Source organism: Gopherus flavomarginatus, chromosome 20 (genome assembly GCF_025201925.1).
Source record: "Gopherus flavomarginatus isolate rGopFla2 chromosome 20, rGopFla2.mat.asm, whole genome shotgun sequence".
Classification (NCBI taxonomy): domain Eukaryota; kingdom Metazoa; phylum Chordata; order Testudines; family Testudinidae; genus Gopherus; species Gopherus flavomarginatus.
The window spans coordinates 3,834,221-3,860,505 of NC_066636.1; the positions used below are offsets into that span (position 1 = coordinate 3,834,221).

Here is a 26,285-nt window from a genome sequence, read left to right on the forward strand (position 1 = left end):
TACTCTGGCAGCACAAGCAGGCATGGGAGAGGCACTACATGCTGCTTTCTTTCGAACAGGGATGTGGCAGGGCGGGGGGAGATGCGGGGGGGAGAAGTGGCAGGCGGGGGCCGAGGCCTGCTCCAGGCAGGGCTAGGGTGGGGTGGGGAGACCCAGCTCCAAATATCGATGGAGCTGAGCCCCTGGCCCTGACTATTCCTGGAGCCCGGGCACCACAAAAGGATATAACTCGCCACCTAGGCTCAAAGGATCAGGATTCCCCCTTTCACAGGGGGAAAGTGACTTGCTCAAGATTGCACAACAGCTATAGACATCGAGCTCATAACAGCAACCAGGACTCCTGGCTCCCAGTGCCCAGCTCTACGTTCAGATTTTATTCCTTAGTGAAGCAGCAGCCACAGGCAATGCACAGTCCCTGCTGTTCCACTGACAAACCACACTCTGTGCACTACCCTAATTAGCCAGCAGGTGTCACTGCTGTGCTAACGAAGGAAACATTACCCAGACTGTCCACCAGGTGACACTGTTGCACCATCAGAATTACCAGCTGCCCCACCTTCTGCGGAAGGGCAGCCAATCAGAGCTGCTGCAGGTGACAGGCAGCTCTCTCCCCCTCCCCTCAGGGGGCAGAGAACTGTTTGAGTAGGGGAGGGGGAGAGAGGTGAAGACCCCCCCCAGAGCTGCAGGAGGAGCAGCAGTGGGACTTGGGGGGCAGAGCTGATGTAGGGCTGGGGGGGTGCAATTTATGGCTGGTCTGGGGGAGGGGCAGATGTGGGGCTGGGCAGGGGGCACAAAAGTAATTAATTATAATGTGGGGGTCTGGGGAGAAACTAGAAGCTCCTTTCTACCCAGCAGCCAAGAGAGCCAGAGTCACCTGCTCTGTACGTCTGGGAGAGCCGGGCACAGTCATTGTCTCTGATGCACACAATGGGGCAGGGGGAGTTCAGAAACCAAAACACCAAAACCCTCAGTATCAACTTTTCAAAAATATCTCATGATTTTGGGCCAAACTTGTGGGTTTTTGGGGAAAACAAATCTCATGATTTTTTGGGTCTGATTTGCAATTTCTGAACACAGGGGGCTGGTATCCTGCTCCCAGCACCTGGCATCCCCACACTGCAGCTGTCACAGGCTGGTCACGAGGATTGGTAGCGACACATGGGATGGTGTCTCCAGCGCAGGCCCAGCAGCCTCAATGCCGGGCCCTGTAAGCTGGTTCCCGGGATGGGCGAGGAGCCACCGGCTTTGGGGCAGTCATGGTTCAGCCCGTCCTACTGACTGACTCCTTTCCATAATGCAGTGCTCTGCGCATGGGAATTACCCAAAAGCCCCTGCTCCCAGATGCTGCTGGGCTCTCAGGGATACATTCGTCCAGAGTCCCAGAACGCACTGGTTGTCGGGGGGACACTGTACTTCTGTGCCCCCGCTGCTGAGTGCGACCTGTCCCAGGCACACGGCAGGGAACGAGCTGGTCCATCCAGTTAGGAGCTGAGACTGGTCCCTCCCTAGGGGAGAGGGGAGGACTCTGCCCAGCTTCACCGTGCACAGCAGGTAACACATTCGGCCACTGGGGCGGCCACACCATGCTCACGAGACACACGAATCTCACTGGATTCTCCAAACCACCCACATCCAGCAGCTCCACTAGTTCCCCAGCAGCTCATTGTTCCTGACGGGGGGCTCCTGTGCGCTGCACCCGTCTGGAAATCTGACCCTTGGAACTGACGCTGCCCCAGTTCACACCATCCCGCAGCTTGTCAGCCTTGGAGCAGCAGTGACACCTGGTGGCCAATCCGGGTAATGCACAGAGTGTGTCCTTTTCCCCCACCCCTGCCTACCATGGGAGCAGCAGTGACACCTCGCAGCTAGCTGGGGGGGATGCACAAAGCATATTTCCATGGAGCAGCAGTGACTGGTGGGAATATGTCCTCCAGGTTTCCTGCTGTCCAGACACCCCGAACCACCTCTCTCCTAAAGCCAGCAGGAACAGGGCTCTTCTCCTACAGCCCTCACAGGATCCCCAAGGACGGGAGATGTGAATGAGGACAAGGGGCTGCAGGGGTTTGTCCCTTAGGGGGTCTTGGCCCATCTGGGAACTGTTCCTGGAGAAGGCTTATGGGGCAGAGCCCAACTTCTCTGGGCTGAGCTGACGCTGCGTCTGCAGAGGAAAGGTTTCCACACGTGAAAGTGACCTCCTCCATGGGTTTCCTTTGCCTCAGTTTCTTATCTTGTGGTGTGAAAGTCTGACAAACTAATGTCCTTTTAATATGCTACTCCCCTCTGCCATACTGTCCTTTGTGAGAAAAGACTTTAAACAGTAGAAAAGGGCAAAATAATCATACAGCCCAGCCCAGCCCAGCGCCATACCCCATTCCTCCCCCTCTCCCATTCTGCACTGGGTCCTGGCAGCCAAACCCACTGCTTAGTGAGTTCTGTGACCCCCTGAATCAGGACAGGTGAAGCGCAGTTCTGCTGCCCTTTGCTCACACAATAAGGGTAACAACATTTCATGCCCCCTGCACTGATGTGATTTGTAACCCAACACCTGCCAAAGCTGATCACTCGGGCACCCAGCTCTGTCTGCTGGATACTAGGTGGAGCGGGTGTGTTCATGTAAATACAGTCTGGTCCTGAAGCGGTTTCCCCATGCCCCTCCCCCCCCAGCTCATCACTGGCTGTCAGGGGAGAGTTCATGCAAACCTTGCTTACAATCCTAAGGACGGTAGGAGAGAAAACAGCGGAATAAAAACAATGGATGGCAAGAAGGCAAACTTCAGCAAACTCAGAGACTTGGCAGGTAGGATCATTTGGGAAGCAAGTCTGAGGGGGAAAAGAGCTGGCTAGTTTTTTAAGAGTCATTGTTAAGGGCACAAGAGCAATTGTGTAGGAGAGATGGGAAGTCGGATAAGAGACCCCCGGTCTTAACTAGATTTTCAATGACCTCGTAGGATCAAAGAAAAAAAATTAATTAAAGAATGAGCGTTAGCTTAAGTTTGGTTAAGAACAAAATATGTGGGTGTTGTGATGAAAGGCCCCGAGTAGCTAGTGGGAGGAAGGGCTTGAAAATCATGAGTTCTGAGGCCTAAAGGAATGAAGTCCGGTTCAAAGACTAAGTAAAGAAATACATGGACGTTTCTAAGAAAGAAGGTCTCTGACGGACAGGGGTGACTGCAAGTGTTTTTCAATAAGAAAAAAATAATCTCTCTGAAAAGAAGCCAACACGGACTCCCCACCACATACCACTGTCTCCTGTGTGAACCCAGGTGCAGCAGGGAGGCGGGGACGAGATCAGGAGGAAAGGCGCTGGGAAGAAAGGAAGTTGTAAATCTTCTCTGGATTAAGACTGGAAATAAGGGTGAATGATCTCAGACTGATCGTTAGCTGGAGTCAGTAATTGGCAATGACATCCCTTGTTTGTTAAAAGGTATAAAAAGTAAACTCTCAACGAGGTCATTGCTAATATCTGCCTGACCACGCTGGAGCTGAAAAACTGGGGTCGAAGCAACCTTTGGCTTAGCCCATTAGTAAGTATCCGGATCAAATGTTTAAAAATATTTTGTTACTGTTTGGATATAGTAAGTTGCTTATTATTTAGGATCTGGGGGTCCTAGTGGATCACAAACACTGTTGCAGAAATAGGGAACATCATTCTGGGGTGTATTAGCAAAAGTGTTGGATGCAAGACACGAGATGTAATTCTTCCATTCTATTCAGCACTGAAAAATCCTCAGTTGGGATTATTGGGTCCAGTTCTGGGCACCTCACTTCAGGAAAAATGTGGACTAATTGGAGAAAGTCCACAGGAGAGCAACCAAACTGATTAAAGGTCTAGAAAACACGAGCTTCAAAAAGACTGAAAAAAATGACTTGTTTAGTCTGGAGAAGAGAAGACTGATGGGGGACATAACAGTCTCCACCTACAGAAAAGGTTGTTATAAAGAGGAGGGTGATAAATTGTTCTCCTGAGCCACAGAACCCACGACAAGAAATAATGGCCTTAAATTTCAGCAAGGGAGATTTAGATTAGGCATTGGGAAATGCTTCCTAACTGCAAGGCTAGTTCAGTACCGGAATAAAATACCCAGGCAGGCTGTGGAATCTCTGTCTGGAGAAGAACCAAGTTGAACTCACAGCAGAAATGGCCTGTCTCCTTCAGCACCTCACTTCCTGAAAGCCAAGAAAAAGAATTCTGAGTCAGTCACTTGGGAATCCTCACTCCTGGTGACATTCAGGACCCCTCAGTTAGCCACCTTTAACTCTCTGTCTCGCTCTCTCTTTTCCAGAGTTATGGTTTGTGCCCTTGTTTTGATAAAGTTTGTTGTAAAATAGCTGTTAAATAGAACAAGTTACAATTCCTAAACACTGTACATCCCCCGTAGTTAATGGCTGCACACTGCCTGTCCAGTTCTAGGTGTATACAGACATAAAAATAAGACTACGTGTGAAAGCCTCTTGAACTGCATGCAGCCTGTCATAAAAATACAGGCGTTCTTGTTAGGTGGTTAGGAGTGTTTACCAGTTTACCAGATTCTAATATACCAGCTAATATTTACCAGTTTACCAGCTAATATAACTGGTGTGAGTATTGGTTAAAAGGGGTAACTGCAACAGATCCACTGGGAAGGGGACCTTGGGGGATTGGCATGTGAGTAAATTTTCTTATGCAATGGTGCACCACCTTGTTACACAGGAGGGCCACATAAACCTAAGCACAACCTTGTGTGAGCCAAACATACTCTACATAGTTTAAGAAGATTTAAAGTCACCTGTATTGATTGCTATTTTTAGGTCAGCTTATTTCGTATGTATTTAGCTAGAAACAGCCTATGTAGAACATTGTCTATTTACACACTTGTGTAAACTAAAATGCTGAGAGAATTTTTCCCTGAGGAAATGTTTCCTCTCATACTGGAATCATTTTTAAAGTGTAGCCCACACACCAAACAGGGAAGGGAGAAGAGCCTTTTTCAGAGAAAAATTTAAGGCCCAGCGCATCAGGGCAGTCCATGGAGCCATGCCCGCTTACACCTGTTAAGGATCATACCCACACATATATAAAAACAATTCATAAATATAGGAAACTAAAAGCTACTTTTTAAAGTAAATCAAATAGCCCTAAAATCTGTGGTAACGTTATGATATAGTGTTGGGATGGACATGAGAGACTTTGACATGTTGTTAGAAAAATAAATATTATTAAAAACAAACCAACCCTGTGGCATCCAATTCCAGTAACAATCGATTGATATTGAAATAAGACAGCACTCTGTAGGTATAGCACATCCAGGAGTGTTTGGCTATGTCTACACTACAGCATAAAATCGAAATTACTAAAACCGGTTTTATAAAACCGATATTATAAAATCGATTTTATGCGTCCACACTAGGGCACATTAATTCGGTGGTGTGCATCCATGGTCCTAGGCTACCATCAATTTCCGGAGCGGTGTACTCTGGGTAGCTACATTAAAGGAATGAGACCAATAACTTCGATTTCCATCCACACTAACCCTAAATCGATATAGTAATATCGATTTTAGGGTTACTCCTCCCGTTGGGGAGGAGTACAGAAATCGATTTTAAGAACCCTTAAAATCGATTTAAAGTACCTTGTAGTGTGGACGGGTACAGAGTTAAATCGATTTAGCGCTGTTTAAATTGATTTAACTGTGTAGTGTGGACCAGGCCTTTGTGACGGGCTTTGAAACCTGCCTTTCTGAGGAGGCCTCAGGACACTCATCTGTTTCTGGTCATACTTGTTTTCTGTGCAAAGGAACAGAGGCCTTTGGAGGCGCAGGTCATGCAGGAAGTCGGGGCAGAGTCACAGATAGAACCCAGGAGTCCTGCTGCTTCATACAACATGGTAACCACCAATCCTGACCCCTGTTACACTGTGTTACAAGACATCATTAGTAACGGATCTTGTTAAATAATATTTAATGTGGCTTCCAAATATGTGACTAACAGGACAGTAATTGTTATAGAGACTTATTCATATCTTTTTTCTGAGCTTCTGGTTGAATCGTCTTCTGCTCTAACCCTAACCTTTGACATGCTAGTCAGTGTGGGGATCTGCTTTAACTCTGGGCCTTCTCTGTACATGAAGATAATGACTCTCCATCGGAATGAGCAGGGAGTAAATTTCAAGCTTGTTTGCAGGTGGTGTAGGATTGTAAATCTCAACAGATCATTAAAGAATTAAAAACTACATTATAAGACACTTACATCAGGGCAGTGAAGCCAGTGTGTTCTGTGGCCCAGCGTCATTGCCAAGGAGCCAGAGGCAGTGGATGGAGAGAGCTGGGGTGCGAAATGTGGGGATGCTAAAAAAGGAAATTCCACAGCCCCAAATCTTTGTTAGCACCAAGTTAAAGTTCCCCAGAGCTACCCTCTGCCCTTCCAGAATGCGGAGAGCGGCTAAATTTTGACCTCTGAAATCCAGGAAGTAAAGAGCTAAGATCCACACCACCTGTGCAACACAATCTTACTGTGCCCTATTTGAATGATGCCCCAGCTTGCCAATGACACACAGACTAGCACTCTGCCCTTACAGATATCTCAGATCACCCTGGGAAAGGAGCACAGGAGCATGTAGGACAGAGATGGGCAAACTAGGGCCCAGGGGCCACATCCAGCCTCCAGAAGTTTTAATCTGGTGCTTGATCTCCTGCTAAGAAGTGGGGTTTGGGGCTTGCCCTGCTCCAGCCGGGGGTCTTGCTCTATTCTGCATGGATCCCAGAAGCAGCGGCAAATCCCCCCTCTGGCTCCTATGTGTAGGGGCAGCCAGGGGCTCCACCCACTGCCCCCAACCAAGTGCCACTCCCCACAACTCCCATTGTCCAGGAACTGCAGCCAGTGGGAGCTGCAAGGACGGCATCTGCAGACAGGGCAGCACACAGAGCCGCCTGGCCGATCCTCCACGTAGGAGCTGGGCCTGGAGCAGGGACATGCTGCTGTTTCTAGGAGCTGCTTGAAGTAAGTGCCACTCGAAGCCTGCACCCCCGACTCCCTCCTGTACCCCAAACCCCTGCCTCAGCCCTGATCCCCCTCCCACCCTCCAAACCCCTTGGTCCCAGCCCAGAGCACCCTTCTGAACCCCCAAACCCTCATCCCTATCCCCTCCCCAGAGCCCGCACCCCCAGCTGGAGCCCTCCCTCACCCCAACACCCAATTTCATGAGCATTCATGGCCCACCATACAATTCCCATACCCAGATGTGGCCCTCGATCCAAAAAGTTTGCCCATCCTTGATGTAGGACAAAGCCCTTGGTCTCGACAAGAGGGTGCGCTCGCTGGAAGGGGAGAGGCTACGACAATTGAGGAGGAATCTAATGCCATCCCTCAGGTCTGGGACACTCTCAGCAGAGCACAGAATAGAGCTGATAGAGCCTAAAAACCCTGCAATTCACACCCCTAGGAACGTTCCCCTCCCCCTAATAAACAGCAGCTGGATGGGCCTGGTGCTCTGGGAACCACAGAGCTGGCCGAAGAACCAGCGGAGTGGGTGCAGCCGTTGGGCAGTGAAAAGGAAGAGGGGACCCTTCACCTGATACAGACCCCAAAATTCAGTAGGTAATAGGGGAACATTTCCCCTGACTTCCAAGGGGAGGAATGCTGGGTAGCATGGCTCATACCAGATATTATTCCAGGCTGGGTGCACCAGCAGGGGTCTGGCAGGTGCCCTCAGGAAAATGGAGCACAAATCCCACACACCCTGTTTCTGCAGCCTGCTGCTTGTGTGGTGCTCAGCACCGCAGGTGTTTCACTGGAGCACATGCTATAGTGCAGGGGTGGGCAAACTTTTTGGCTCAAGGGCCACACTGGGGTTGTGAAACTGTACGGAGCACCGGGTAGGGAAGGCTGTACCTCCCCAAACAGCCTGGCCCCCCACCCCCTAGCTGCCCCCTCCCACTTCCTGCCCCCTGACAGCCCTCTCAGAATCTACTGACCCATCCAACCCCACCGCTCCTTGACCCCTAACTGACCCTTCCTGGGACCCCTCGCCCCTTATCCAAACCCCTGGGACCCCACCCCCTATTCAACCCCCCTGCTCCCTGACTGCCCCGACCCCTATCCACACCCCTACCCCCTGACAGGCCTCCCAGGACTCCCCTACCTATCCAACTCCCCATTCCCCATCCCCTGACCATCCTCCTCGAACCTCCGCCCCATCCAACCGCCCCCTGACTGCCCCCGGGATCCCCCACGCCCTTACCATGCCACTCAGAGCAGCATGTCTGGCAGCTGCGCCGCCTGGCCAGACCTAAACACGCTGCCGTGCTGCCCTGCAGGAGCGCACAACCCTGCTGCCCAAAGCACTGCCCGCACGGCGGCATGGCTGCAGGAGAGGGGTCACTGCAGGAGAGGGGCTGGGGGTGAGCCTCCCCAGCCGGGAACTCAGCGTCCGGACAGGACAGTCCCGGGGGCCGTAGTTTGCCCACCTCTGCTAGAGTGTGTTGTAAGGTTACACAGGTGGCACTTGGATGTGGGGAACAGCAGCAGAAGAGCCTGACCAGTGGCTCCAAGCAGCCAGAGCTGCAGGGCTAGAGCTAAAGGAATCAATGTAAATTCTGCGTGACAGAAATAACATCCCTGGGAGAGATGTTCACCCAGGAAGGGGGACAGGTAGCTCACAGCATGGCTGTGCCTGCGCCCATCACTAACTCGCCTGGCTCAGCAACTAGGGCAGGGTACAAGGACCCTTGGCATGGCGCTGAGCTAGCACGTGTCTGGATAAGGCAGGGAGAGGGAGGGGAGGAATGGGACAGGAGATTTGACCCACTGGAGGGAGGAGGGGGCAGCTTGGCTGTTTGTCAGGGGCTGAGGGGGTGGCTGGGTTGTTCCAGAGGTGGACGTGGTTCGCCCTGGAGAGACAGGGAGGGGAGGATGCCCAGCCGTGGCTGGGTCTGGGAACCCCGATGTATTACCCCAGTGGGCTCTGGCCAGGATGGGAGAGGAGCTGGCTCTGTTTTTGGCTGCCCCTGCAGCTCATCAGGGCCTCCACAGCCCAGTCACCACGTCTGCTCGGCCCAGGGGTCAGTCAGCACCGGGTGGCTTTGCACAAACCCCAGCTCAGCCCAGGCTGCCCCATGGGCTGTCTGAGGGAGGGAGTCTGTGCAGGGAGACAGGGCAGGTCTGTAAGTGCAGAGCCGGTGCAGGAATGCCCAGCAGACTCTGCCCTTCTCAGCCTCAGCGTGTGGGATACACCCCCTGCCCCTTGATCACTAATTATTGCTAATGAGGTAACATTTCCTGGCCCCAGGCTGGGCTCAGCACCCTATTGTGCTGGCACCTGGTGGCCAGTCAGGGTAATGCACAGAGGGTGTCCTGGAACACGTAAGAAAGGAAGGTATCAAATAAAACATTGGTTAAGTTAATTGCTCAGCTGATTACCCAAATCACCTGCCTTAGGGGTCTTTGGATATTCACCTCTTAATGAAAGGAAAGGACTCAGATTTGATTTACACTTTTATTGGCTACCCTTATCAACAGCAGCCAAGAGCATATAATATAAAAGAATGCACAGTAGCACTGGTTTATGATTGGACTGAGAGAAATGGGAAAAACGGAACCATCCAGGTTTTAAGAATCACATAACACATCCATTGCAGAAAGCAGCGAAATTCCTATTCAACAATTATCCTTTCACTTTGTTTGGAATTTTGACCAAACCCCTTAAAGCAGAAGGAACCGCACTCAAGCCCATTAGTAAAATTCTCCAGTTGTACTTGACTCAACAATGCAAAACAATTCCAGGCTCATGCAGAAGGGTGCCCAACCTATGGCTCCTGAGCTATACAGGGCCCACCAGAGCATTTCATAGGGCCCAGAGCCTGCTTCAGCACAATATACTAAGGGCCAATTCAATGGCCTTTTAGCATCATGTTTCCGTCATTTTAGTTTACACAAGTGTGTAAATAGACAATGCTGTACATAGGCTGTTTCTAGCTAAATGCATACAAAATAAGCTGACCTAAAAATATCAATCAATACAGGTGACTTTAAATCTTATTAAAGTATGTAGAATCTGTTTGGCTCACACAAGGTTGTGCTTAGGTTTATGTGGCCCTCCTGTGTAACAAGGTGGTGCACCATTGCATAAGAAAATTTACTCACATGCCAATCCCCCAAGGTCCCCTTCCCAGTGGATCTGTTGCAGTTACCCCTTTTAACCAATACTCACGCCAGTTATATTAGCTTAGAATCTGGTAAACTGCTAAACACCCCTAACCACCTAACAAGAACTCCCATATTTTTATGACAGGCTGCATGTAGTTCAGGAGACTTTCACACGTAGTCTTATTTTTCTGTCTGTATACAGCTAAAATCCCCGTTCAATAATTATCCTGTGAAGGTGACTGCTTGGAATTTTGACTGAGTCCCTTAAAGCAGAAGGAAAACATTCAAGCCCACTAGTTAAAATCTCCACTGTTGCTTGACTCAACATCTGAAAACAATTCTAGGCTAATGCATAAAACAACGTGAGCAATTCCTCACATGCCAACCCACCATAGTCTCCTTCCCAATGGGTCTGTTGTAGTTACCCCTTTTAACCAATCCTCGCACCAGTTATATTCAGGATCTGATAAACACCCCTAACCACCTAACAGGAACATCTATATTTTTATGACAGGCTGCATGCAGTTCAAGAGGCTTTCACACAAAGTCTTATGTTATGTCTGTATACACCTAGAACTGGACAGGCAGTCTGCAGCCGTTAACTACGGGGGATGTACAGTATTTAGGAATTGTAACTTGTTCTATTTAAAAGCTGTTTTACAACAAACTTTATCAAAACAAGGGCACAAACTATAACTCTGGAAAAGAGAGAGAGAGAGTTAAAGGTGCCTAAATGAGGGGTCCTTAATGTCACCAGGAGTGAGGATTCCCAAGTGGCCGATTCAAAATTCCAGTCTTGTTCTTTTTTGGCTTTCAGGAAGTGAGGTGAAGTGAAGGAGACAGGCCATTTTATCCCCTTTCTGCTGTGAGTTCAGCTTGGTTCTTTCTCTGGGAGAAGCTGGCATGGACCAATCAAACGGTGACCCATGCTTGTGATGAAGACTGGAAATGTCCAACCAAAATGAGACTCGTGTCCTTCTCGCCACCCAGCCTCAGGTATATCTTGTGAGTTCTTACATGGAGGTCTTGAAAATTCCAGTCTCTTTTGTGCAAAACTCCTGGTGTGACAGCAGGTTGTGTAGGACAAGTTAGGCCATAGCCAGGAGTACGGCCATCTCGGGACAGCCAGTGAACACCTGCTGCTCAGCTCTGCTCAGTAACCTCCTTTCACAGATTGCTTTCCAAGGGCCCTTCTTGCAATGCACTTTGATCACTACTGCATCCTATGTTGGCCAAGCTGCAGTTTGCCCTCGGCACTTTGCTGGCTGCTGAAATGTCCAGTTTAATTTCAAATGGAGTTTTACACAAAGTCTCGCCACATTCTTTGATGCTCTTTAAACATGTTGGAACAATCCACTTTGCAGGACCATGGAGTGACTTGAACTGTTGTTCTCCGGCAGGCTGGGACAGCTCGATAAACCGACATCCTGGTCTCCTTATTTTACAATTGTGGCAGGATCTCTGTGTGTGGCTGTGCGTGGCCTGTGCCTCATTGGTCCAGCAGCTACATTTCTGATTATTTAATTGTGACTAACTGTTCTTATCAGACATTTTTCAGTTTCGTCCCCTTTTACTTCCTGCCTCTCCCACCTCAGGGGTATTTCACTTATTTGTGGTAACATGAGCATGCTTGATGGCAAATATTATCTTACTTCCTAATTTTATCGCTAATTAAAAAAGTCAATACGAATGCAACCCCTTTATTTCCCTAACAGGATCACCCCTCGGCAAATCCTGGCATAATGTTCACAGTGTTTTGCCGAAAACATTACCAACTTCTAGCTGACTTTTCTTCTCAATTTAATGTCATTTCATCAAAGTATTTTAAGCCATCTAGTACAGCGTCAATTCCATGTGAGAAAGGATTTCAGCTTGGATTTTCCCACCCCAGGAGAGTGCTTGAAGCACTAAACTGTTAGAGAGGCACCGCCACTGTCTGTGACTGGAAGATGGGTGGCCGGACCTAGCAGAGCAGAATCAGGCCCAGTGGTTGGAGCAGGCATCAGTAGCCAGGAATCCGAGCTCAGGCTCAGGGCAGGAGTCAGAGGGCAGGTGCCAGAGCCCAGGGTCACAGCTGGAGTCAGGAATTGGAGCCGAGGGTCAGAACCAGGTTACCTGGCGTGAGGCAAGGCTGAATCCAAGGCAGGAGCAAGGCTTGGAATGAGCAGGAGCTATCTCAGCCGCGGGTGAATGCACTGAGCAGCTGCTGACCTGCTGCTGTTGCTGGACTCAAGAGCTGCTCTGTTGACTCTTCCAGCCAATCATGTTGTGTAGCCATTTACGCATCCTGCTACAGGCTGACCGTGCTCATTATGTTACCATGAGACTTGCTCTGCTGCGGGTCCTGGATTCTGACAACCACCTCCCCCTCCATCCATTTTGTGTGGGGTTAGGTGTGTCCTGAGAACACTCCTGGATCAGGCCCTGCAGGTCAGACAGACAAGGGAATGGAACCTTCTGGGGTGTTGGTGTGAGGCTGGTTCCCTGGTGTCATGCAGCTGAGCCCCTGCTCACTGGCAGAAACGTAGGCACCTTGCGGCTTTACTGGTGGAAATGTAGCTGTCGAGGCACTCTAGGCACCTACAGAGTCAGGTAGCAGCTGAGCGGCGTTTTTCTGAATGCCCAGGTGCCCCATGCTGGACTTGGAGGGTTAAAACGACACCTAACTCCTTTTCATGGATCCAGCCCAGAAGGCGCAGTTGTACCAGACTTCACAGGAGTTTCTTACAGACTCTGTTTCACATGAGGCCAGGGGAAGCGAGCCAAGCAGAGATACTGGAGCATCGTCTTCTTCTCAGAACATTTCTCCTGGATTCATAGACTGGTTTAGAGACCAGCTCCATTCCAGTTAGTTTTGCCTGAAAAGAAACCATCTAACCTGACATAGTGTTGGTGGAAGGGACAAGCTTTTGATTCACCAGAATCCTGTCTGATCTGATTTGGTCGGTCTCACTGCTGTTTGTTGGTTTAAGGTGTTAGTTTGTTTTTGCTGGGCTCACCCATATCTAGAGATTCTAACAGGGCTGGGCCAGGTGTGTCTGGTTTTCTATGGGCATGCATAGGCGGTCTTGGTGCTGTTATATGGACTCTTCAGCTCTGGGTTCAAGAGCCTTGGTCAGAACTTTCTGAGCATCTTCTGCAGCGTCATTCAGAAATCTCTGCAGCATATAGTATGTGGTCACAAAAGAAATCCCTCCCCCTGCTAGGGAGCCAAGGCTTGGTACAAAATCCAGAATAAGTTCCACCACCATCAGTGCTCCACATGCAGATCTGGAAAGCAGAGACAGTACAAACTCTTTTTTTATGGCTGAGGCCAGTGCAGAGTTTCTGATAGCAGATTTCAGCTCTGCAACAGGCTTGTCAACCTGCTCAGCCAGTCTAGTGAGAGACTCTTCATCCAAGCCAAAGGCCAGGCAGTAACGCTTCATGTGAAAAACCAAGATGGCTACATCACAGATGAGAGAGAGGCCTGGAACAGGAAGAACACCAATAGCACATGACAACAGGGCCACTTCCCAAATATTCTTCTGCAGTTCAGCCTTTTTATTCTCCAGGATCTTTGCTGAGATGTTGGGCATGGCCAGGATGAAAACGTGTCTCTTCTGATCATCCAGCTCATTCTCCAGGGTCTTCTGCAGGAGTTGGAAATCATAGTTGTCCAATTCCCAGTTGGAGAGGAGGAAAACCCGCTGGGAGGCCTCGCCTGCTTCTCTCAGCTTCTCTACGCAGTCCTCCCTGATCTCCTGCAGGGTTCTCTCCCTGTTGAAATTCCTTTTCCTTTGTTCAGCCTTCAAGTCAATATCCACTTTGCAGCGCACGTAGTAAAACCTCTTCCCCAGCCTGTGAATGGCACGGGCCAGGGTGGTGTGGTAGGAAGTGAAGCGCGTAGCAGTGACGATAATGAAGAAGTCGTAGTTGTTGAATTGTACCTGATTAAGGTAATTGTCTGCCTGAAAGTTGGGTGTCCCAATTCCTGGCAGGTCCCATATTGTCACATTTGGGAATCTGGGGTGTGGATAAGCCTTTTGCTTCATTGTTGTTTGTTTCACCCCAGTCTTAGCAGCTCCTTCATCATCATCATGCAGGCCCCGGATGGCATTGACGAGGGATGATTTCCCTGCACCTGACTCTCCTGTGATGGCGATGTCCAGTGGGGTGTTTTCTAATGATTCCAGCTTCTCCTGAAGTTTAGCAGCTGCTGCCGTGAGGTTTCCATTCACAACAATGGCCTTCAGTTCTTCAATTTCTGCTCTGGAGAGTCTACCAGCCATGGCAGCCTTTGGTGGTGGCTCAGTTGCTCTTACCACAGATCTTAGAAAAAGGAAAAGAAAAATTCCAGTGATTTATTTTTATCAGGATAAATCAGATCAACCCCTTTCCTTCAGGACCTGCCTCTGGTTGGGGAAAAGGTTCATTTTGACATCAGTTTTAACCATATGAGGTTGTAATAAAGTTTAACACAGGCTGATTTTCCTAGAAGCAAACACCCAACCTTTAGGAATAGCAGATGCTCTGGGATGCTTGATTAAATTAAAGAGGCGAAAATCAACAGCCAAAGTTCAGTTCCAAACTACCTGCTCAGTACACTGTATTTTCAAAACATTCCCATACACACATTGCAGCTTGTCCCTAGCATGCTGAGCTGATGAACTGCAGTGAACCTGCCGACTCATGCCTGGATCTTTTCCCTCCACCCCAGTTGAGCTGCAGGGAAATGATCTACCAAAGATCTCCAGTGAAATGGTGCTTCACAGCAAATATCATATCACCCTACAGCAATGGCTTTGAAAGACTCCACAGAGACATGTACAGAAGGTAGATTATTGCTTTTATTTGGTAATCATGTACTATTCTTAATTTCCTGAGGGGGTGAAAAACCAGATGTAGTGGAAAAGATCAGCCTCTGAACATTTAAATATGTCATAGGGATCTTAAAAATGTGTAGTAAAGGCCTAAAATGCTTTTCATTGCACATTATCATGATATTAATCCAGCCAGAAACTTTGCTGGAAGTTCAGGTGGCCCCCAGACAGAGCACAAAACCCCCAAACACAGGAAATAACACAGATAATAGTCCATGATCTGTGCGGAACAGAGCATATGCTATTAAACTTACATCCCATTATGTATATTGATACATCAATACCATCTCTGAAAAAAGACCACAATGCACAAAACACAGCCTGAACTGTGACTCAAGAAAAGAAAAATGAAACCCATTTTTTGGTAAAAAACAAACAAACAAACAAAACCTACCAGCTTTAGCTGCCATTCATTGATAAGTTATTTTATTAAAAAATTAAGTAAAAGTGAGACCTAGCTCTAATCATTCTTGGCCTCATTATCTAATGTAGAGCATGTGTGAACCAAAAATCAGACCCCAGAAGTTTATTTTTCAGTAAAGGAATCCCCTCAATCAGTTAACATTCTAAAAAGTTTTTTTCTGTTCATATGAAGTTGCTCTGCACCCAACCTCCACAAAAAGTTCCAACACTTTGTAAGTTTAATGTCTCTGTTTCTTATCACTTTTACAACATTTCTTTAAAATCAAAGTTTAATCGTCCTGTCAAAAGAAACAAAACTTGCTACTACCATAATGGTGGCATTGTCACCACTCCCCCAGAGTAAACGTCAGAACACCGGTTACTCTGCCTGAAGGAGATGTTGTTTGTAACTCCACAGTTAATGTGGATAGCCAGTATGCACTTCCTACCCCATTTGTCCCAAGCAGTTTTGCCAATATTTGGGATCTTGCTGGCTGTTTCCATTAGCAGGAGAACTTGATGTAGGAATCATGTATTTCTTTGTTGCAATCCTGATTATTTGCAAAGAATGTGCACAAAGGGCAGGATTCACAAGGGGGAAGTTAGGCATTGCAAGGCTCACCATTGCAGCACCTAACTTTGATGTGATCTGCCACCCTGTGAATTCACAGCCCCAGTCAGCTGCCCAGGCTCATGCAATGCCTGGCGAGAGTCAGGAGCCTAAAAAGGGATTCACAGAAGACCCTACTACACAGACCTCCCAGATCCCAGCACCCCTCCCTGAGCTGTGAGGATGGGGGAGTAGTAGTAATACACTTATTAGTATTCATCACCATGCAATTTTGACAGGTTTCCACGCCCCTTTTAGGCTTATGTCCCGCCTTCCCATCCCATTTCCGTTGGCGCCAAAGTATGGCGCCGACAGCCATTTTGAAAAAATGTGTGTGTGTACGTGTTTGACTAGGGGAAGTATTGTGTATGTTTGTGCTTGGGTAAATGGAGAGAAAAAGGTTGAAAGAAGAGTATAAAGATGAGAAAAGAAAGTTTGAGTAAGGTGTAGAGAAAAAAAAGGAAATTTGAAAGCAGAGAGGTAAGTTATTGAAGAATAGAGGCTGGTAAAAGCAGGTTATGAAAGAATAGATTTATTTTTATGTTTAAAGGGTTAGTTAGTTTGAAAGAAGAGAGGTTTTTAGTGAGTTTGAGTAAGGAGAGATGATGGTAAAGGCTTAGTTTGGTAGGCTATTAAAGAACAGAAAATTTATGCCCAGCAACCCCAATGCCCAGTGGCCCCTCACCCAGAAATCTCCACCACAGATCCCTTTGCTCAGCAATCTCCCACCCACAGACACCCCCCCACTACCCAGTGCCCCTTTCACAGACCCCCAACTGCCCAGCATCCCATATTCCTGAGGGAATTCAGCACCAAAACATTAATTTCTGTGCACAATAATATAAAATTCTGCAAAAATTTGCAAATTTGGTCAGTAAATAAATGTAGAGGCTCCAGCATGGCAGTGGCAAGCCGAGGTGGGAGCTCACCCTGCAGACTTCCCCCTCCCTGGATAGGGACTTGGCAGAGAGATACCGCGGTGTGCACGTCAAAAGGCCACAGGGAAGTGTTTTACATGAAGGCTGAGATGTCAGCCATAACCCAAAATCTCTGGGCCATCAACTCCCTAAAGGCCTTTCGTTCTCCCTAAAATAGAGCATTTCCCTCTCATCCTGACAAGTGAAGAGGTGCTTGGGATGTGCAGTTCAATAAGAAAAGGAATTAGATTCAGGCATCAAGCTTTTTTTCTGCCCTGATTTACACACCTGAGTAGTAATACATTCAATAGTATTCATCATCATGCAATTTTGACAGATTTCCACGCCCCTTTTTGGGTTTATGCTCCGCCTTCCCACCCCTTTTCCGTCGGCGTCAAAGTATGGCGCCATCAGCCATTTTGAAAAAATGTGTGTGTGTGTACGTGTTTGACTAGGGGAAGTGTTGTGTATGTTTGTGCTTGGGTACATGGAGAGAAAAAGGTTGAAAGAAAAGTGTGAGAGAGTGTAAAGAGGAAATAAGAGAGTTTGAGTAAGGTTTAGAGGAAAAAAAGGAAATCTGAAAGAAGAGAGGTAATTTATAGAAGAAAAGAGCCTGGTAAAGGCAGGTTATGAAAGAATAGAAAGATTTTTGTTTTTAAAGGGTTAGTTAGTTTGAAAGAAGAGAGATTTTTAGTGAGTTTGAGTAAGGAGAGATGATGGTAAAGGCTTAGTTTGGTAGGCTAAGAACAGAAAATTTTGAGATAAATGTAAAAGGTGTACTAAATATTAGGGTGGGTTAAGAAAAAACATTTAAAAACATTAAAAACTAGGTTTAAAAAGGGAATTGACTAAGGCAAAGCCTGTTTGGTAAGCACAGGATAAAAATGCATTTAAACTATTCAATACCAATGTAAAAGCAGCAAAGAATCCTGTGGCACCTTATAGACTAACAGACGTTTTGGAGCATGAGCTTTCGTAGGTGAATACCTACTTCCTCAGATGCATCTGAGGAAGTGGGTATTCACCCACGAAAGCTCATGCTCCAAAACGTCTGTTAGTCTATAAGGTGCCACAGGATTCTTTGCTGCTTTTACAGATCCAGACTAACACGGCTTCCCCTCTGATACTTAATACCAATGTAGGTTAAGAAAAAAGCCTTTAAAAACAATAACAATAACACAATGCATAACCAACTCGAGCCCCCACCCAGTGACCTGGGACACTTACACATCACCACCCCCGGGCGCCTCTAGGAGGCAATACTTCCCCTCTCGCAAGCATGGAGTCTGAGTGTAGCAAAATCTTTTTAATAAAGGAGGGAAACTATGCAGCTTCACATTGGAGAAACACCACAAACAGGATTATAACACAAACCATAAGCAAAAACTTACCTCCAAGTATGTTTGGCAATGTCCTTTCCCCCTTAGGGTCTTAAGTCCAGTCACCCCAAAGTCCAACAACCCAAAAGTCTCTGGTCAATACCATCCCAGAGTTCAAAAGTTTATCTGCAGAGTTTTATCCCCCAAGCCTTGGTGGAAATAGGGGGGCAGGCCCACACAGGGTGTTAAGGGGCACCTTACATGGCCAGGGCCAACTGCTCCACCTCTCCATGGAGTTCTGCTGCAGCCTTCATCACGACCAGCTCCACTCCACCAGCTGTGCCGCTCCTCCAGCCATCCCTGCAAACCACTCTGCTCTTTGTTCCGTGGGCTGCTCCAACATGCTGCAAACTGCTCCGCTCTGCCAGCCGCTTAGCGATAGGTCTTCAGGCTCCCCCACTAGTTAACCCAGAACTCAGTGATCGCAGCTCAGTAAGCTTAGCTCTTTTAGTGATTTCAGCTTGTAGTAGGGGAGCCCCAGTGCTGGTGCACCATTGGCCCAACACGCATTAAGCTCAGCAGCCGCTAGATGGACTCCTAATGGAATCAAAATTAGCTCTACTCTTCAACAGTGGAGAGAGGAGGTGCTGCAATTGGTGTTCCAGGCCCTCAAAAGGGGCCCATACCATCAGGTACACACGCCAGTCCCCAACCTCTCTTATTTCAATAAGTTTTGGCACCCATGTCCCTTGTCTAGCAAGTGCTACTCAATTGATATTGAGACTTCTCTGTCATAAAGCAGTCTCATAGTTCCTCATTCACATAATCAGGGTGGCAACACTTTATTCCTCCTGCCCCAATAACAAAGAAATTGGAAATCCCAGAGCTGTCAAAATAACCATCCCAGGCTGCCCTGGGCTATGCTAGATGGGGTGGGTGTGCCAATGCAAATACCTAAAATTCCTTTCCACACTCCCCATAATTCACCACCAGATGTCAGGGTAGAGCTCATCCTGACTCTGCTTATACACGTTAAAGTTACACTCAGTTTTGCAAAGGGATAATGACTTGAAAAGACAAACCTTAAACACATCCTTTCTGTATGTGTTGTAATAAAAAAGAGCAGGCAGAAGCACCCTAGGCTTAAACCCCAGGTTTTTAGTAACAGACAGTTTATATTCCTCTTATTTTGTAAACCACTGGATTAGAGGAAAAGAAATTGCTTCTTCTCCCACTTTTTAACAAAGAGAGGTAAAAGTCTTGGAAAGAAATAAACACTTGAAAAGACATGCCTAAATGAAGACACAGTTCTTTGGTATAGGTGTTTTAATAAAAAAAAGAGCAGGCAGAAACAGTCTAGGGTTATAAAAGTAATGTATAGTGACAAAAAAAGTTGCCCCACCCCCTAGGTTTTAGACTAGCACTGGTTATTTTTCAGTAAAAACTGTGAAGCTGCAGCAAAGCCCTGCTCTGCTCTAACCTAAACAACCAGGACCCTGTAACAAAAGCTGAACAACACATACTATAAACCATTTTAAAATGTGTTTTTTGAAAGAATGTCTTAAACCCCCTCTTTTTAACGTATTAAATAAACACATGAAATAACAAACCTACCTGAAGACACATTCCTTTATTTGTAGGGGTGTTTCAATAAAAAAGAGCATGCAGAAGCACCCCAGATCTAAACCCGCAAAACCGTTACTAAGAAAAAGTTTCCCCCCAAGGTTTTTAGTGAGAACCACTTGAAACAGCCTTTGGAAGGTAGTGGATTAGAAAAGAAGAAGATCCCTTTGAAAAACAGGCCACCTAAAGACACTTTTTTTTATTTAGCCCCCTTGGCATAAGTGTTTCATTAAAATGTAAAAAAGCAGGCAGAAGCGCCCCAGGTTTTTAGTAACAGATGGTTTATATACTCCTTATTTTGTTAACCATTGGATTAGAGAGAAGTTTGTTTCTTTTCTCACTTTTTAACAAAGAGAGGTGAAAGATTTAGAAAGGAATAAACACTTGAAAAGACAAGCCTACCTGAAGATCCATAACCTTCATTTAGTCCCTTAGGCATAGGTGTTTCAATAACATGTAAGTCTGCAGAAACAACCCAGGCTTAAAAACACAGAAAGCCTGTTTATAAAAGTTTTTCCCCTAAGTTTAGGTTAGCACTGGTCATTTTTTTTTTAGTAAGGACAGCAGGCTTTTGCAGCAAAGCAAATATGAAGACAGAGCCCTTTATTTAACATTTTTGCATGCATGTTTTAATTAAAAAAAGAGAGCATGCAGAAAACACGCCAGAGTGAAAACCCCAAGTTTTAAGTAACAGCTCGTTTATATCCCCCTTATTTTGTAATCCAGTGGATTAGAGAGAAGTTTATTTTCCTCACCATATATTTGAAGCATTATGTTTTTATAAAGTTTATTATGGAAAAGCAGTATTGTCTGAGCTGTAACAAAACAAGGCCCCTCTTAGCGATATTTTGTAGAAGTTTTGTGAACTAAAAAAGCTTAAGATACTAGCCTGTTCTTTTAAAAATAGTGTTTTTAAAGTACCAAAACAACAACAGGGTAAGAATATGAAAACTGGCAATTAAGGGGAGTTTACATATGTGTTTTCATAACCCCCCCCCCCCAAGATTGCTTTTTAAAGTTTGGATTTATACAAAAAACACGAGAAAAAATAGATTATGTAAAAAAGTTAGCCGTTTTTTACCAGAGAGATGGAGCCTTCCTCAACCCCCGCACTACACACACACACACACAAACTTTTCTCCTCCCACCCTTCTCCCTTTTTTTCTTCGTTTTTTAACTGTTTTTTAAAATCTAAACCAAGGACAAACATTTTTTTTAAGAAAGCCAGAGCCACAAAGATCAGGCCATGGGGGTAAGAAAGCTGCCCTGAGTTTTAGGGGGCATGTTGATAACTCTTTTAGTGAAATGGTTTTGTAGGCAGCCTGTCTGTGTAAGCTGTTATGCTTTAGCATGGGCAAACCTTTATTATTTGAAAGAATTTTTCCACTTTATGAGGTATTATCTCCCCCCCATCTTACGGCCTATCAGAAATATTAACAAAAACAAGCTAAAAGATACATTGTAGCAAGGAAGTCCATAAAAACATGCTCTAACTGTTAGTGTTTTTTCTTAGCAAGATTTTGTAATTTGCTGAACGAAGAAGATGTTCAACATTTTGCATTAAACATTTATCTGTCGGTTTGATGATTTCATCTAAAACGCTATTTGGGTTTATCATAACTGTAGTCCCAGATTTGGACCTTAGCGTCCAAAATATGGGAGTTAGCATGAAAACCTCCAAGCTTAGTTACCAGCTTGGACCTGGTACTTGCTGCCACCACCCAAAAAATTAGAGTGTTTTGGGGCACTCTGGTCCCCCTGAAAACCTTCCCTGGGGACCCCAAGACCCAAATCCCTTGAGTCTCACAACAAAGGGAAATAATCCTTTTTCCTTTCCCCCCTCCAGGTGCTCCTGGAGAGATACACAGGCACAAGCTCTGTGAATCCAAACAGAGTGACTCCCCCTTTCCGTTCCCAGTCCTGGAAACCAAAAGCACTTTCCTCTTCACCCAGAGGGAATGCAAAATCAGGCTAGCAAATCCAACACACACATAGATCTCCCCCTGATTTCTTCCTCCCACCAATTCCCTGGTGAGTACAGACTCAATTTCCCTGAAATTTCCCAGTAAAGAAAACTCCAACAGGTCTTAAAAGAAAGCTTTATATAAAAAAGAAAGAAAAAATACATACAAATGGTCTCTCTGTATTAAGGTGACAAAATACAGGGTCGATTGCTTAAAAGAATATTGAATAAACAGCCTTATTCAAAAAGAATACAAATCAAAGCACTCCAGCACTTATATTCATGCAAATACCAAAGAAAAGAAACCATATAACTTACTATCTGATCTCTTTGTCCTTACACTTAGAAACAGAAGACTAGAAAGCAGAAACTACTTCTCCAAAGCTCAGAGAAAGCAGGCAGACAGAAAACAAAGACTCAGACACAAACTTCCCTCCACCCAGAGTTGAAAAAATCCGGTTTCCTGATTGGTCCTCTGGTCAGGTGCTTCAGGTGAAAGAGACATTAACCCTTAGCTATCTGTTTATGACAGGGTTCTCGGCCTCTGTCACTTTGTTCACCAGTTTTACCCCTAGAGCTAAATGTTCCTGGGTTAAACAGAGGCACTACAGCGCGTATCCCAGCGTGATGATGATATTTAACACACTCTCCATACGCATACTGCTGCTAGTTTCTTTAATTTTACAATTCACATCATCTAAAGACCCATACACGCAGTGCTGTAAAATAAAATGCCAGCCTAAAATAACTATGTAAAACCTGTTTTTATGGAGTTCCTTGTTCCTTACTCAATCACATCCAATAACTTTTCTTTCCTCTTTTCTCTAAACCTTATTCAAACTTTCTTTTTTCATCTTTACACTCTCTCACACTTTTCTTTCAACCTTTTTCTCTCCATGTATCCAAGCACAAACATACACAACACTTCCCTTAGTCAAACACATACACACATACATTTTTTCAAAATGGCCGATGGCGCCACACTTCGACGCCGACGGAAACAGGGTGGGAAGGCGGGACATAAGCCCGAAAAGGAGCGTGGAAACCTGTCAAAATTGCATGGTGATGAATGCTATTGAGTGTATTACTACTCAGGTGTGTAAATCAGGGCAGAAAAAAAGCCTGATGCCTGAATCTAATTGCTTTTCTTATTGAACTGCATATCCCAAGCACCTCTTCACTTGTCAGGATGAGAGGGAAATGCTCTATTTCAGGGAGAATGAAAGGCCTTTAGGGAGTTGATGGTCCAGAGCGGTGGCAGGCAAGGGCCTGGATGAGGGCTGGACTCAGCCATTGGTATCAGCTAGTTCTTTTTTGTCATTCAAATGGATTTTGGATAATGGCTGACATCCCAGCCCTCATGTAAAAGGCTTCCCTGTGGCCTTTTGACCTGCACACTCAGGTATCTCACTGCCGAGTCCCTATACGGGGAGGGGGAAGGCTGCAGAGTGAGCTCCCACTTCTGCTTGCCACTGTCATGCTGGAGCCTCCACATTTATTTACTGACCAAATTTGCAAATTTTTGCAGAATTGTAAAATATTGTGCAATGTTTTGTTGCTGAATTCCCTCAGGAATATGGGATGCTGGGCAGTTGGGGGTCTGTGAGAGGGGCACTGGGCAGTGGGAGGGTGTCTGTGGGTGGGAGATTGCTGAGCAAAGGGATCTGTGGTGGAGATCTCTGGGTGAGGGGCCACTGGTCATGGGGGTTGCTGGATATTAGGGGGGTGGGGGTACTGGGCAGGGGGGCTGTGTGGTGGGGCACAATGGCAGTGCAGGCCTGGAGTTGGGGGCGCAGGTGGGAGGGAAGTGCAGGAGTTAGGGGCAAAGGAGGCACAATGAAACTGTTTTTAATAAAGTGCATGTGGCAAGTTTTCCAATACTGTGAGCTTGTGTTTGTGCTGCTAAGAGCAAGTCAGACACAGGGGCACCAGTTGAATAATACTGCGCTGGGCCCCATAAATCCTAAGGCCGGCTCTGGGTACAAGAATGCATTGGCCCCTTGTAAGATAAGGATTGGATGACAAGACAATGGGTGAGGAGGTTTTGTTTGAAGTAGCAGGTACAAGGAGCAGGGTGGTAATTAACAACATCTGGAGTATGATACGTAACTTGTTTGTATCCATATATAAAAGAAGTCCTATGAGGGGCATCTTTGTATTGGCTGAGGGGACATTATTCTTGTGCCCTGACTGAGCCTTTACCCTGTGATGGGCACACGTGTTAGTATCCCTGTGACCCACTGGACAGGGCACTAGTGCTGTGCTTTGTGGACAGTGAACCTGCCCGAGCACCTTTGCCACCGAACCGAGCCTTTGGGCTCCTTGTGAATAACACCCAGGTCTGCGGGATCGGGAGCTTCCTTCCTCCTCGTGCAGCTGACACAGGAACCGCAATGCTGAGCAGCCATAATAAACGTAGCCTCCTTAATCACTCGCTGCAGCCCCATAACCTCTCACCGCAGCCCCATAACCTCTCGCCGCAGCCCCTTCCCAGCGCTAGGCAATGAGAGTGGAATGGCAGCGACACTAGAGCTAAGGGAATGGCAGTTTTCCCTTTGATAGCGGCGTGAAGCATAAAGAGCATTAAGAGCCTGTGTGTGCGAGTGTTGCTGATCTTTCCCATCCTACACAAGTTCTCAGAGATAATCGCTAATGGCTCAGAGACCCCTTCAGCCAGTTCCTTGAGTATTCTAGGATGTATTTCATCAGGCGCTGCTGATGTGAAGACATCAAACTTGTCTAAGTCATTCTTAACTTGTTCTTTTCCTATTTGAGCGTCAGCCCCTGCCCCATTTACACTGGGGTTCTTTCTGGGGGGCGAGGGGGCTGGAACAATTTGTATAGTGCAGGCGCTGACAGCCATTAAACCAAACTGCAAACCCTGGATATAATGGAATCCACTTCAAGCCAGTGGGTGCAGCAGTAGCCCCAGCACCCGTAGTTCCAGCCCCTCTGGTTCTCTCTGTTAGTCATTTGATCACTGCTAACTTTTCTGGTGAAAACTGAAACAAAAAAGACATTTAACATTTCTGCTTCGGCTGTTTCCTGTGATTGTCTTTCCCTCCTCGTTGAGTAATGGGCCTAGCCTGTCCCCGGCCTTCCTCTTCCTTTTCATGTATTTGTAAAAGGTTTTCTTGTTCCCTTTTCTGTCCCTAGCTAGTTTAATCCATTTCTACGTCTTGGCCTTTCTCATTTTGTCCCTACATGTTTGTGTTGGTTTTTTATATTCATCCTTTGTAGTTTGACCACTTTTCATAGGACTTTTGCATTTCAGGTCTTTTGGAATTATTAGTGATATTTGAATTTATTAATATGGGGAACTATCAAACACTCATTGAACCATAAATTCCTTTATTAAATCCAAAGGCCAAATGGTATTTACACAATTGTTCAAAATATGCCTAAAAAGCCTAAATAATAAGCAACTTACTACATCCAAACTGTAACAAAACATTTATAAACATTTGATCCAGATACTTACTAATGGCTAAGCCAAAGGTTGCTTCGACCCCAGTTTTTCAGCTCCAGCGTGGTCAGGCAGGTATTAGCAATGACCCCTTTGAGAGTTTACTTTTTATACCCTTTAACAAACAAGGGATGTCATTGCCAATTACTGACTCCAGCTAACGACCAGTCTGAGATCATTCGCCCTTATTTCCAGTCTTAATCCAGAGAAGATTTACAAATTCTTTTCTTCCCAGAGCCTTTCCTCCTGATCTCATCCTCTCCTCCTCACTGACCAGCACCTTTTTCCTTGCATCTGGGTTCACATAAGACAGGGGTCGCCAACCTGTGGTTCCGGAGCCACGTGTGGCTCTTAAGAAGTTCATATGTGGCGCCTTGTATAGGCACCAACACCAGCGCTGGAGCTACAGGTGCCAACTTTCCAATGTGCCGGGGGAGCCTCACTGCTCAACCCCTGGCTCTGTCACAGGCTCTGCCCCCACTCCACCCCTTCCTATCCCCTCCCCTGAGCGTGCCATGCCCTCACTCCTCCCTTCCACCGCAGAGCCTCCTGCAGGTCATGAACCAGCTGATCCGGAGGTGCGGGGAGGGCGGGGGAGCCACTGATCGGTGGGGCTGCTGGTGGGCTGGAGGTGCTGGGTGCGGGCAGGGAAACTGATGGGAGGCCGCTGACATACAACTGTGGCTCTTTGGCAATGTACATTGGAAAATTCTGGCTCCTTCTCCGGCTCAGGCTGGCCACCCCTGACATAGGAGATAATGGTACGTGGGGTGGGGGGTGGAGGGGGTCCATGTTGGCTTCTTTTCAGAGAGATTCTTTTTTTTTTCTTATTGAAAAACATCTGCAGTCACTTACTCTTTGACCCAGACTTCATTCCTTTAGGCCTCAGAACTCATTATTTTCAAGCCCTTGCTCCCATTAGCTAGTCAGGGCCTTTCATCACAACACCCACATATTGTGTTCTTAACCAAACTTGAGCTAACGCTCATTCTCTAATTAAATGT

General features: G+C 46.7%; 2 protein-coding genes across 2 annotated transcripts in view; one reads left to right on the forward strand and one right to left on the reverse strand.

Annotated features, from left to right (window-relative positions):
• LOC127037946 (interferon-inducible GTPase 5-like) overlaps positions 1-26,285 on the reverse strand; it is a 37,791-nt gene that overhangs the window by 7,403 nt on the left and 4,103 nt on the right. The window contains exons 2-3 of the mRNA XM_050930160.1: positions 13,818-14,430; positions 8,329-8,369 (exon numbers count right to left, since the gene is read on the reverse strand). Of these exons, the coding sequence (XP_050786117.1) occupies positions 8,329-8,369; positions 13,818-14,390 (614 nt within the window). The 5' untranslated portion in view covers positions 14,391-14,430. The remainder of the gene's footprint in view (positions 1-8,328; positions 8,370-13,817; positions 14,431-26,285) is intronic.
• Positions 22,788-26,285, forward strand: part of LOC127038367 (uncharacterized) — a 35,766-nt gene continuing 32,268 nt past the window's right edge. Inside the window, exon 1 of the mRNA XM_050930945.1 lies at positions 22,788-22,910. Coding sequence (XP_050786902.1) covers positions 22,788-22,910 — 123 coding nt within the window. The remainder of the gene's footprint in view (positions 22,911-26,285) is intronic.